The sequence below is a fragment of the Calidris pugnax genome, unplaced genomic scaffold (genome assembly GCF_001431845.1).
Source record: "Calidris pugnax isolate Ruff unplaced genomic scaffold, ASM143184v1 scaffold113, whole genome shotgun sequence".
Taxonomy (NCBI): domain Eukaryota; kingdom Metazoa; phylum Chordata; class Aves; order Charadriiformes; family Scolopacidae; genus Calidris; species Calidris pugnax.
The window spans coordinates 1,978,307-1,991,312 of NW_015090879.1; the positions used below are offsets into that span (position 1 = coordinate 1,978,307).

The following is a 13,006-nucleotide window of genomic DNA, read 5'->3' on the forward strand; positions in this document are numbered from 1 at the left end:
GGGGGGTTGGGGGGGCGGGGGGGCCTGGAGGAGGGCCGGGGGGGGGGCCTGCACACCCTGCTCGGGGGCAAGGCTTTTGGCTGCAGCATTTTACAAGCCCAAATGGAGTGGGGTGTAGCCAGCGTGGGCTGGGGCTGGCACCCAGGGGTGCAGGGCCCAGGGGTGCAGGGCCCAGGGGTGCAGGGCAGCTGGTGGGGCCTTGGACTCTCCAAGTTGGGGCTGAGGGAGCAGGATGGGGTCCCTGCGCTCGCTCTGGGGGTTGGGACTGGTTGGAGTTTCCATCCCAGGCTTTTCGGCGGCCGCGCTAGCGTTTCTGCTGAGGAATGTGGACCTGTTTGGCTGGATGCTGGACAGACGGAGGGAAAAGCTGTGCCTCGGAGTGCTCCGAGCCCACATTTAGAAATGCTGGGAGAAGTAGCTGTCACTCCTAAAGAATGCAGCAGAGGAGGGAGATGAAGCCCGAGATGCTCAGATCCACTCGCACGCGAGCTCCAGGGTTGGATGGAAAGTCCCCCCCTGGGTTTCGCCCACAGGGCTGCTGGTGGGACCCGGGTGCTGGGGTGGTGGTGGGGCCATTTCTCCTTCTTCTCAGCCCGGGGAGGAACTGAGCCACACAAAATGCTGCGTGAAGCCAGATGGGGCAGGGAGAAAGGAAAAAAAAAAAAAAAAAACCTGGGTGATGGGATGGTGGTGGGGCCATTTCTCCTTCCTCTCAGCCTGGGGAGGAACTGAGCCGCACAAAATGCCGCGTGAAGCCAGATGGGGCAGAGAAGGGAAAGAAAAAAAAAAAAAAAAAAAGATTCCTGAAAGAATGGTAGATTAGATAAACATCATTTCCTGTGACGAGCAAGGTAATAAATGAGGTCATCCTCTAAAACACCCGGGGCTGTGAAGACATGTCTTTTCTAAGAAGGTCCATGCTGTGGGTGGTGGTGCTTGGGGGGCAGCAGAGACAGGACCCTGAGCTCTGCCACCCACCCCCCCCAGCTCTGTCTGCTGAGGGAGGGGGAAAAGGGGCTCACCTGGGACAAGCTGGGTCTTGACTGGAGGCTTTTGCTGCCTTCGTGCTGCTCACCAAGGCTTTAAAGTTGAGACAAGCCCTCGCACACACGGCAGGAGGCAGAGCCCTCACCCCAGCACACACCTCCCTGGCCGGGCACTTCTCCCTCGCACACACACGTGTGCGCGGCAGGAACACCTACTAATCAAACAGGGAAACTTAAAAGAAAGTTTTTTACTCTGAACTGCATCCAGATCACCATTCCTCCATTAAAATTATATTTTTAATGTCCTATAATTGCACCAGGATAAAACCAGGTGTGTGTTCATGGGAGATAACACACACGGGTGCCGGTGAAGGCGCTGGGCTTTGTCTCAACCTCCCCGCTGCCTCCCAGGCATGTGTTATCTCCAAGTTTCATGTACCTTGTCATGACTTACTGTTTAATTAGATGTTTTTAAATGAATTTTTTTTTTCTTCGTTAGAAGTAAAGAGCAGTTCTTGAAGGCTAGGTTCAGAAAAGCCAGCTTGGGTTGCTTTTTAGCATGCGTCAAACCAGCAGCACCTCTCCTCAGGAGCTGGACCCCAGGTGAGGCTCCTCCAGCTCCGAGTGAGCACCAGGGATGCTCTGGGCAGCTCTTCCTTGATTTCTATTTTTGCAGCTCAGTGGTTTGGCCGATGCTCTTTGGGCTGGCAGGGCTGAAGCCGTCCATGCTCGTGGGCAAAGGGGTCACCAGGGGCTGTCTGTCCCTGATCACCCTGTGTTCTCCCCCTGTAATTTGAAAACCTGTGTAAAGGCATGAAAACGTCTGGGGAAGGGCACAGCACACGCTCCCACCCCCCCAGGATGTGGGTCATAGGGGTGTGTTGGTAGTGGGGCCACCAGGAGCAGCCTCATCTGGGTGACATACACCCTGTGATGCTCATGAAGGAGGTGGCACTGAGATTGTCACTTTGCAGGCAGTGCCACGCAGGGATGTGTCTCGCTGGGGTCCCCCGGGTCACCCCCACGGCAGCACAGACACAGACAGACCCACAGGGACTCACTCGTGTGCCTCCAGCCCGGGGTCACACAAACCCACAGCAGAGCAGAAGCAAACACAGACCATTCCTCCCCGTTTAGTAATATTCCAAGATACATGATCTCAGAAAAAAATATGTTTGCAATCTGTCTTAATTATTTGAAGAGCCTAAACGAGGCTCTCTGAAGTCCTAGACTACCACCCTAACCACTAAACCATCCCACCCTTTCCTGTGTGATCCTGGGGAATTACTCATTCTTGCTGTCCTTCCACTTGTTTGTTTATTTTAATTCTTAATGGAGGAACTAATTAGCGAATGTGGATATAATGCTTGGAGCTGCTGCATCCTCAGCTCTCGTCTCCATGCCCTGTTGAGCTCTGCTGTGTCTGGGTTTCGGGGAGAGGTTTAAGTGCTGGGCCTTGGTGGAAAAGAGCAGAGAAGCAAGAGGGAGTGAGAAAGAATTGCCAGAAGGGAGCCCCAAACTACCCATTGCAATTAAATATCCCAGAATAGGGTGTTCCTGCGGCTCGGGGGGCTCTGGGGTGGGACAGGGGAGCTGTGAGCAGGTTCACCTTTGCAGCCCCAAAAGCCAGGGCAGCGCCTGCGGTGCGTGCTTGGGATTCCAGCCCGGCCGAGTCTCCCCACCCTCTATCTCAGGCATTTATCTGGCATCAGTCACCCAAGTGCCGAGGCGCCAGGGACCCAGGCATGGGGTCAGGCCCTATTCCCTCCAGACTGGTCGGACAGGTCCTGGGGAGCAAGTGGTGTCCCCAGGGAGGTGGCTGCGTGGGGATGGTGTGTCCCCAGGGCTCCCCAGGAGCCCCAAAGTGGCCCCATGCATCTGACCAACCGTGTTCAGGGCTGCTTCAAGCACAAGATCTGAGTGAGCAAGAGATGGGGGCCACCATTGAAATAAATATCATCAGAGGGTTTGTAGACACCGCAGGAGCTGCCCCGCTGTCACCCACATGCTCCTGCACCACCAGCTGGGTTCTCCCTACACTATTTCTGTGCCCAGTGGGAGTTTTGGACATTGCTCCTTCCCTGAGGCTCCTCCGGGGTGGGTCCCAGCCTCTGCAGAGGGTTTCTTGGCGTGGCCCTGGCAGGAACATGGTGCTCACTGGGCAGCAACACCTCTGCTTTGCCAGACACCCCAACAGGCCTTAGGAACCCAGGGCATCTTCCCGGCAAGGAAAAGTTGTTGCTGTGGTCATAGGAGAGTGGTGCCTCTCCCCAGAGCCATCCCCAGCTGAGCCCATGGCTCCAGAAGGGCAGGTGAACCCACAGCTACATCCCTGCCCTCCGAGGGATGCTCAGCCAAACCCTCCCGCACGCTCTGAGCATTGGTGGCAAGTTCTAGATGAAGAGAAGCAAATTTTCCCCCCCCCCCATTATTTTTTATGTCTAATCTTTGCTGAAGGGTCTTTTGCCCTTCAATAATCTAAATACATTTTAACAAATTGATAGCAACAGTGCCGTGGCTTACGTGGGATCCGCCGCCGTTCACAAGAGACACTGCATCTTTGTTCTCCCCTTTTAGATGATTATGTAGATCCAAGCCACACAAATTCAGGCGCTTCTATAGGGAATACAGGGAAAACCTCTCAAGCATGTTACTGTAAAATGGATTATACTGTTTAAACACATAAAGATCCCGTAGACTGGTTGCCAAAATGTAATGGGAGTTTGTGCTGCTAAATGAATAAACCTGTGCTGGTTGATGCCACAGGGCAGAGCGGGGACATGGGATGAGAAACTTGCCTTGGTGTCACCACGGAGCAGTGCTGGGATCTGGCTCCTTTGGCCAAAATCCTCGGGCTCTCCAGGCTCCCGTTTCAGTTTCTGTGTTCCCAACACCTGCGTGGTTTGTGCTGTGAAACGCAGGGATTCTGTGAAAACAGAGGCAGAGTTACATCAGTCCATCCCGAGCAGCTCATAATTGAACTGAATTTCAATCACTTGTAAGTTTTCTGATGTAGATAGGAAACAGCTCAGCTGCAGACTCAGCCAAAAAAATGAGTTTTGAAGAAGGGGGAATGAAATAATCTGAATTGCTGCCCTAAACTGACTTTCTGAATGAAGTCACAAAGTGGGGAGTGAGAAGTTCAGCCTTTGGGGAGGGGATGGGGCGCGTGGTGCCAGCAAAACCCACTGCAAATACACTTTGGCATTCAAAAGTGGAATCCAAATCCTTTTGCATTCGCTTCCTGCGAGGGTTCAAGCGTTTGGGTTTCCCTCATCAGGACAATTTAGCCATTAATATTTGCTGCTTTCCAGCAGGGTAACTCCTGAGGTTACTGCTCAGGCTGCTGCCTCGGAGTGTCCCCAGCCAGCACAGCCCCATCCATCAAACAAAGTTCAGCAGGGAAACGTGTGGGAACTCACAACAAATTGTTTGGGAGCAGTTTCTGAAAAATTCACAGAATATTCTGAGCAAGCAGCACATCTGAGGTCGAGTCATTCCTAAAGGGTAAAGCAGGGAAAGGCATTACCTGAAATTATTAATTGCAAACTGCTTACTAATCCTCTTCCCAGTCCTGAAGGAGCACAGGGTGCTTTTGCAGAGCTCTGAGTAAATTTTATCGTTATACTGATTGGCCCATTCCTATCAAACACAAACTACTGAGCAGGTACCATCCTTATCTCGGGGAGGCCCCCCGTTATCTCGGGGAGGCTGAACCCTCCTGCCCCATCGATCCATCACAAAGCTCCCCAGGAGACACCTGCAGCGACACAGGGCAGGTACTTCACTGGGCAAAACAGAGGCACAGAAAGAAAAATGCAATTAATGTCACATGGCACCTCAGCATTTAGTTCATATCCTGATGTATTGATTTGCATGGGAATCAAAATGTTAAGTGCAGGAGCTTTGCATAGGCATGGGACCCAGCCTGATTTGCTTTCTCGTGGGAATAGTTTGAAGCTGCCGAGTTGTATCCCTGCTCCCTCTCTCCTTCTGAGGGTCCCAGATCCATTTCCCTATCAGGACTCAGCAATCTGGAAAGCCCTGAGATAAAAAAAAAAAAACCCCACACCACCAAGATTCTTTCCATCCTTCCATTTGAAAAGGCCTCGGAGCCTATTACAGCGTTTCCTAGAGAGGCTCTTTGACATGGGGACTTGGTGCAGGTTGTGCATTCAAGATAAAGAAAATACCTGTATAATCCCCTCTAGGAAGAAAGGATAATTACAGGCTGTGGGTTTGAAATATAGCTGATGGCACTGACCTCCTTCCCTGGACCATCAATAAATACCTCTCTGCTGAAACACCAGGAAATTGGAGCAGCTGAACTCTGCAGCACCTCCTCGGCAAAAAGGGGCTTTTAAAGGGATGGTAGGAGCCTCTGGCTCACACCCACATGCAGATACTTCTTTATGTATGTATCTCGTCTTATAATTTACATCAGAGACATTCAAACGAAGGTTAGATTAGCTCATGGAAAGCTCTTCCTGAAAGACAGCAGCAATCCCTCACCTTCCTGGAGCACCTTTCATCAGGGGCTACGCACAAGCATCAGAGCTTCCAGTGCAGGGCAGAGCTGTGGGACCCCCATCTACTGGGGGGAAAAAAAACCTGGGAGGGGGTTCAGGGCTGTCATCATCAGACCTGCAATATCGTGGAAGCAAAATCCCAGCAGCTGCAGTGAGAAGCAGCCAAAACAGCTTTGCCTGGTGCCCCTTCGCAGGGCAGGACGAGCAGAGTCTTCTGGGGCTGCCCTGGACCTACAGCTGACCCCCCAGAGAGAGACCCGGGGGGCTGAGATGCTCTTGGGGTGACTGGAGACAGTACTGTGCCTGAAGGTGAGAGATGGCTTTGTCCCAGGTAGACTCCTAAAAGGATTAACTGATACCCCTTTAAAATGGGATCTAAGCTGTGGCACACTCCCACTTCTGAAAGAGATGTTGCAACAAAAGCTCCAATATCCAGGGATTCGGCGCTGCCGAGGAGGAGGATTTACCTGTAATGGATCTGAGGAGAGAAGAAAACAGACTTGTAAGACGGGCAGCGATTTGCATGTTCCCTCTGGACTTGTTTTTCCCCTCGCAGCACCCCCAGCTCCAGCTGGAAAAGGAACTGAACAAATAACACCACGATAAGCAATTCAATTTCCAAGTACCACAAATTTTCCTGCTTACAAATCATTTTGCAGGCAGGCAGCACGGGTCTCAGATGGAAATGAGTCAGTACGTCTTTTTTTCTTTTTGTAGGCAAAAAAAAAAAAAAAAAAATCTCTTTTCCCCTAAGAATCCCCAGGAGGGGCTGGTGGTGATCCCACAGCTCCCACAGGCAGAGCCTGAGCCTGGGCTGCAGATCCACCTTTTGCACTGAACATTTACACGGAAAAGTGGCTCTTTCCAGGAATCACAGTGGAGGTTTCAGACACAAGTGTTTGTGAATGTGGATGGGGAAGGAGAGGGAAGGAGACGGCAGCTCAGGGATGGAGCATGGTCAGCCTGGCCGATGGCAGAGACACAGGGATGCAGGTCAGTCTGTGCTGAAACTCCTCAGGGAAAAGCAGGAAATTCTCCGAGACTTTCCAGCTCCCTGGGTAAAAGCCTTTGAAGAAGGGGTTTCTTTTCCTCCTCCTTCTTCTTTGTACCTGGAACTTAAAAAACCAAGGCACCCACCTCTGCAAAGCAGAACAAAAGCATCAGAAACTTCATGGCTTATCTTGGGACACCTTGAAGGCACAAAGCTCCTTCCTCCATCAACTGTGTCACAACTGAGCAATCACCAGTTGAGGGGTGTTTCTTCTCTCCCCCTGCTGCCTGGTACCTCCTGAAAAGCCCTCACAGAACCAAGGCTGTGGGACCCCATCACACCCCCAGCGTGGCTGGAAGTGTCAGCACCTCGTGTTCAGGGGAATTGCCTTTCCAGGGGTGTCCACCTCTCCCAGGAGCATCTTCACATCCCACGCTGAGGTGCTGGACCAGCTCCTTCTGGCTCCCTTTACCACCCAGGGGCTTCTCACCTGGAGAAACCTTTCATCCTGGGATCACTTGGCAAGTTTTAATTAGGTATCACAGCACCCCTCCCAGGCAGATATTATTATCTCCATTTAGTCACTGGAGACAGTCAAGCCCAAACCAGGGAGTTGACTTGCCCAGTGTCATAAAATGATTCCCTGGCAGAGCAGGGACCCAGCTGTGGACACCCCAGCCTGAGGACTCTGTGCCACCCCCAGGCTGCTGCCTGCACAGGGGAACAACATGGGCAGGGTGCTCCCCAGCTCAGGAGAGCCAAGGGAGGAAGCCTTTGCTGATCTGGGAAAGCAGGACCTGTTTTGGAATCTCCCTCTCTCCGAATCAGGGGTTTTCACGCCACAGCACATGAAGTTGTGAGTTCCATCGTCTGACAGCTACACCCAAGGTGTGTTTTGAAGACAAACTAGGTCCAACTTGGCACAAAACAAGGCACCTCTGAAGGAAGATCACAAGCCTCGTGGGTTCAAAGGGAAGATGAAGCCATGAGTCCCTGCACCAGGACAGGCCACCCACTCCGGAGTTTGTGTCACTCCACGTTGCTGCTCAGTGCTCTCCTGAAATGTATGGTGTATTCCAAGTGGTACCTGCCCTGCAACATGAAAGGAGGCAGCGAGGTGCTGAGCCCCAAGAAACGCTCCCTGTGACGTTACACAGACGAAATGGGGACAGTTTCCCTCCCCTCATTCAGGAAGACATCCTGCGCCTGGGATTGCCACGCTGCCCCTCTCAGACTTCAAAATACAAGAGCATCAGGAGGCAAGATGACACAGTGACAAATACTGCACAGCATTAGAAAGAAAGCCTGGAGTAATAAAAGCAGAGGCCACACTTGATGGGTGCTCTGTAGCTGTTCCCAGGCATTAGGAAGTGCTGTGAAGCCTGGATTCCTTATAAAAAGCATTCCCACAGACCAGAAGCGCAGGCATTCGGATCATGCCCATACACCCGATCTTTGGTAAATCATTTAACTTGTTCTGTGCCTCAATTTTCCCTAGTAGCAATAATGGTCCAGCTCACCGAGGCACCGGGAGCCAGTTAATGACTTAAGTGGCTGGTCCCGTCCCAGCCCTGGGCTGGGGATTAGCGACATGTGAAGCTCTTTGAGGTCTGTCAGCAGAACTTTGTTTCGAAATCAGTTTTCCCTTTCAAATCCCATCCCTGAGACACTGGTCCTGTGCAGCCCCGTGGTGCTCACCTGCATCCAGCCCCACTGCTCCCCAGGGCAAAAGGCTTCAGTTTGTGAAATCCACAGCTGAGCTCCTCTCTACAGGAGGAGCTGAGTACCAGCAGCACCAGTCCAGGCTCCTTGATTTGCTGAATTAAAAGCAGCAGGATTAATCTGAACTAAACAACGCTCCCATGGTGGGGGGGAAAAAACCTCTCAGGAGTATCTGGCAGCTAAAGGAAAGAGCAAAAAAAAGACTTTAGAGGGACAAAGTGAAGCACCCAAACCTCAACAAACAAGGGATCTCAGGGAACAGACTAAGATTTATTTTCTGTTTTAGCTTTGCCCTGTGCAGACACATCTACTTTCCAGTAACTCACCCTGCCAGGGCTGTGCCCAGGGCTTTGGTCCCTCTCCCACCATCCCCAGCTCCCGGGGTGACACTAACCCACACAACAGCTCATTTTCTCAAAAGCCCCCAGTTTCTTGTATAAAGAAGTCAGGCAGTACCAGAGCACGGATGTTCACCCTCACGTTCTCCCAGTTCAGTGGTGTCTTTGCCATGAGGCTCCTGGCACCAGTGGGTCCAGCTGCAGATCCCAGTTTTTGGGAACAGTCTTCCCCCAGTGCTGCTGCAGGGTCCCCTCCCTTCACCCACCTATCACACAGCTTGTGGAGCTCACACAGGGGAAATTAGGAAATAATAATGATGTAAGTAAGAGAAAAAGACCTTACACTCTCCAAGAGTTTTCTGAGCTGTTGCTAAAACCCCAACATCCTCATCTTCTCCTTTCTTTGGCTGAATCAACCCAAACACAGCCTCACAGAGGAAGTTCAGCCCTTTATATTTTCCTGGGGTGGGGGGACCCAGCTGAGCCCCGTCCCACTCATCAGGCAGGGCTGGGAGGGGGCCAAGCACCTGAGCACCAGCCACTAACCCTTTCCTCGTCAGCCTGTGCGATGTGTTGGTCCCTCACTGTATGGACAAGCATCTCTGGGGTGTGTTTTTGGTGAAAACATGGTTCTCCACGGTCACGAGTGGGAGCTGAGCCTGCCCAAGCCGCTGCCATGGGGGTGACCAGGGTAAGGGCTGGGTTGTTGAGGGAAAGGCACTGTCCTGTTGCGTGTCGAGGACGGGCATCTCCATGGCCAAACCCAGGAGACCTCAGAAGGGGTGACCTGTGCAGTGACACCGATGTGACATTTCCATTCCCAGCTTCAAAGCACCATGTGTGGGGCTCAGGTGGCTCCTCTGCTGGGGCCCGGTGGCACCGAGAGCCCCCTGCTCGCGTTGTGGCTGTTTGGCACCCAGCGAAACCTCGTGGTGAACCCCTCCACCCCATCCTCTGCCCCACTGGTTCACTTCTCTGCCCCGTTGGCTGGGATGGACCCTCTCCATGGGGCACGTGGCCCTTCGTGGTGGGGCCGGCCGCCTGCATGCACCCATCTGGGTTGGGAAGGGTTGTGTGGCGCAGGGGTTGGCCACGTGGCCAGTGCGCCGGGGCGTTGGGCTACGGGCTGTGCCCCCTGCCCACCCACAACGGTCTCATGCTTCCTTCTTGTCTGCAGGCTGGCTCAGGTGCTCCGATCACCTGCTGCTTGCGGGAACAGGAAAGCAGCAGCTGAAGATCGAGGGGGACTTTTGGTTTACTCAGATGACCAGAGACAATTTTGGTTCCCCCAAAGCCAAGGAAACAAAGCTGTCAGGCTTTAATGGTAGCTTGTCTCCCTCCTGCAGCATGTTTATGGGCAAACAAGCTGCAGATCAGACCAGGCAAACAGCAGCAGGTGAGGCCAAATAACAATAATTAATAATTAATGGCAAACGTGGCTGTGTTTATTCTTGTTGTATTGAGGCAACGCTGTCTAATGGATGAAGCACTGTTACAGGACTCCAGAGACCGGCTCAGCTCCCAGCGCTGCCACAAACCCCTGCAGGAAGGGCCTGTCACCCCTTCCCTTCCTCCCTCCCCATCCCCCTGAGGGTGCAACCCCCCCGTGATGCCGCTGACCCCATCTCATGCCCACGTGTGCCCAATGTGATGGGGCTCTGGCCACGATGGGGACCTGGAGGCAGAAGAGCAGTGCCAGTGGGTCACCTTCTGTGACGTGCCCGCAGGGCTGGCTGGTGGCACGGAGGTGCCTGCTCTGGGCACATCCTGGCAGCAGCAGGCACTGGGTCACAGCTCTTCGGGGGGTTTGTTTCTGACATTCCTAGACGTGCCAGTCCATGTTTCAAACGTGTTGTGGTGTCTCCATGTCATCGCCCCGCTGCGCATCGGCATCCATCCACCGCCCTGCCCATCCGTCCCCTCCCTGGGAGCTGTGTCAGACCCATCCCCAACCCGGTTTTCCGTAGGCTCCGCTGTTAATTCCCACTGGTGCCAGCTGGGTTTGCCTCCTCCATACATGCCATGTGTCGTGGACACGCGTGGTGAAGGCACGATGCCCCGCTCCCCTGCATGGCTGCCCGGTCCCAGGTCCCAGCCCCGCATGCGGCGGGGGATGCACGGCTTCAGGCATGCACAAAATGAACAGAATATGTAAATTATGCAGAGCTCCTTTCAGACAAAGTGTTTGATAATCTCCAGGGGTGTCTGGTTTGGGGGTGGCCCTTGCTGCAGCAGAACCCAGGTCTGCGGGGTGCCCGGACGTGCCACACGCCTGGCAGGGCTGCATGGCTACGTGTGAAACACACTCTGACTTTTTATTTTAAGGGTGACCCCTAGAGACAAACAGAACCTGTTCTGGGCCTGCGGAGGGGAGCTTTGAAGTTGCCACATCCTGGAAATAGCTTGGTTTCCTGCGTGGCACGGTGATGTTCCTGTATTTGCTCTTCCCTGAACATCCCTCCACCAGCTGCAGTGGTGGCAAAGCCCCGCGTGGCCGTGGCTGTCTCCAGTGGGGCACTGGTCCATATTGCCCTTCATCCCCTGCCTTGGTCCGTGTTTCATGCTGAGAGGAAACTTAATGTACCTTAACTCCTTCCCATTCATCTTTTAGTCTTAAAACATTGGCCGTTTTTATGTACCATGTGCTGCTTTTTTATTGCCACACTAACAAGTTGTTGAGCTGTATTTACAATATGCTGATTGTAAGCGCCCACTAATAGGTCCAGCCTACGGACCCCTCCCCAGTTAATTTTCGGCTTTTCTTTTTCATTCTGGGCATGTGTATTTCCTTCATAAAACCTCATCTCGCCCTGGCTTTCGTTGCTGCGTTACTTGCAGGAACCATCTGAATGTGTGTTGTGGAACAGTCATTACTGAGGAGCCACGAGGAATGCCAGGGCTGGAGTGATCTGGAGCCTTGGCATTTCCAGTCCTCTTTGGATTCTTTCAAAACCTGGTTGTTGGGGTTTTTTTTCGGTTGGGCTTTTTTTTTCTTTTTCTTTTCAGGGTTAATTTGGTTATTAATTTCAGAACAGAAAAGCCGGAGAGATTTGGCACAGGTTTCAGCCACGGTTTTAACCCATAAACCTTTATTGCGTCTGAGAACGTTTCTGACTGGAATGACATAAGGGAAAACTGTGCCCACCCCCCCCGGGTGTGATGCCAGGGCCCGATGTGATGCTGCAGCACCACTGCCCACCTCACCCCTGGTGTTAACCAACTCTTGCCCATTAAGTTAAAGGAATTCTGTGCTGGATTAACGGGGTTTGATTTTCTCAAGCTGCCCTTTTAAGCCAGGGATGATGGAAGTTCAGGGCTGTGGCTTGTTGTGGGGCTGATCCCAAAGCTGAAGTCAAAGAAACTCTTTCCCCGGGTTCCTGGGGGCTGGTGCTGGCAAACACGGCTCTCAGCCAGCCTGGCATGGTTTCTGCTGGGTGTGGAGGTGGTGGCTGCCCATCCTGCCCCCTGGGACCGTGTGCCTGGACCCAGACTGTGGCTGCCACCCCATCCCTGAGCCGGGAGAGGAACGGCCACCGCTGCCACCCACCTCCCCGGGCACCCCAGGAGACAGGGAGGGGAGGCTGGTCACAGGTCCGGGCAGCGATGCTGCAGACAGTCCTTAACCCTCCGGGAGAGCAGCCCAAAAACTTGGGTTTAATTAACAGTAGAGCTGGAAGGCGTGGGAAGGCAGGCGAGAGCAGAGTCCAGGCTTCTTCCATTAGTTATTTTTTTTTTTTCCTTTCTTTAATTTAGTTTCATCACCTCACCTCCCTTCGTTTATTGGGGAAAATATGAAACTAACTGAGATATCCCTGCCAGCCCTGCTGACGTCTGCCACGGGTGCTGGGGGCCAGAAAGCTGCCAGGAGAGTCACCGAGCAGCGTCCCTGGCTCTGGAGTCTCTCAACCACGGTCTCTTCTCTCTCCCTCCCTTATCTCCCAGTGCCCATCCCCTCCAAGGCCAACGGCACCACCATTTCCACCCTCTCGATGAACAAAGACAGCCTGATCGGAGGGGTGACCAACCCCAACGAGGTCTTCTGCTCCGTGCCCGGCCGCCTCTCCCTTCTCAGCTCCACCTCCAAGTACAAGGTGACGGTCGGGGAGGTGCAGAGGAGGCTCTCTCCCCCCGAGTGTCTCAACGCCTCTCTCCTCGGAGGAGTCCTCCGCAGGTAAGTGGTTCCTGGGAGCCCCGGGGCACCCCAAGGACACGGGGCTGTGCCACGTGCTGAAATACAAGGGGCAACACCAACGCACACTTTGTGTTGAGCACCAGCTCTCACCCCTGGGATTAATGGAGAGGAGAAATTCTGGTGTGTGGTTACTGGGGAACAGCATTTTGGTTGCTTTTTCTTCTCCCCCTTCAAACCTAAAAGCTTAATCTGGGATTGGTTACAGTTATTTTAGCATTAATTGAATTATAATCCCCCCCCCCCCCCCC

The 13,006-nt window shown here is 53.2% G+C and overlaps 1 protein-coding gene across 1 annotated transcript in view; it reads left to right on the plus strand.

The window, feature by feature from the left end:
• TFAP2E (transcription factor AP-2 epsilon (activating enhancer binding protein 2 epsilon)) overlaps positions 1-13,006 on the plus strand; it is a 30,355-nt gene that overhangs the window by 11,452 nt on the left and 5,897 nt on the right. Inside the window, exons 5-6 of the mRNA XM_014946453.1 lie at positions 9,744-9,962; positions 12,509-12,737. Coding sequence (XP_014801939.1) covers positions 9,744-9,962; positions 12,509-12,737 — 448 coding nt within the window. The remainder of the gene's footprint in view (positions 1-9,743; positions 9,963-12,508; positions 12,738-13,006) is intronic.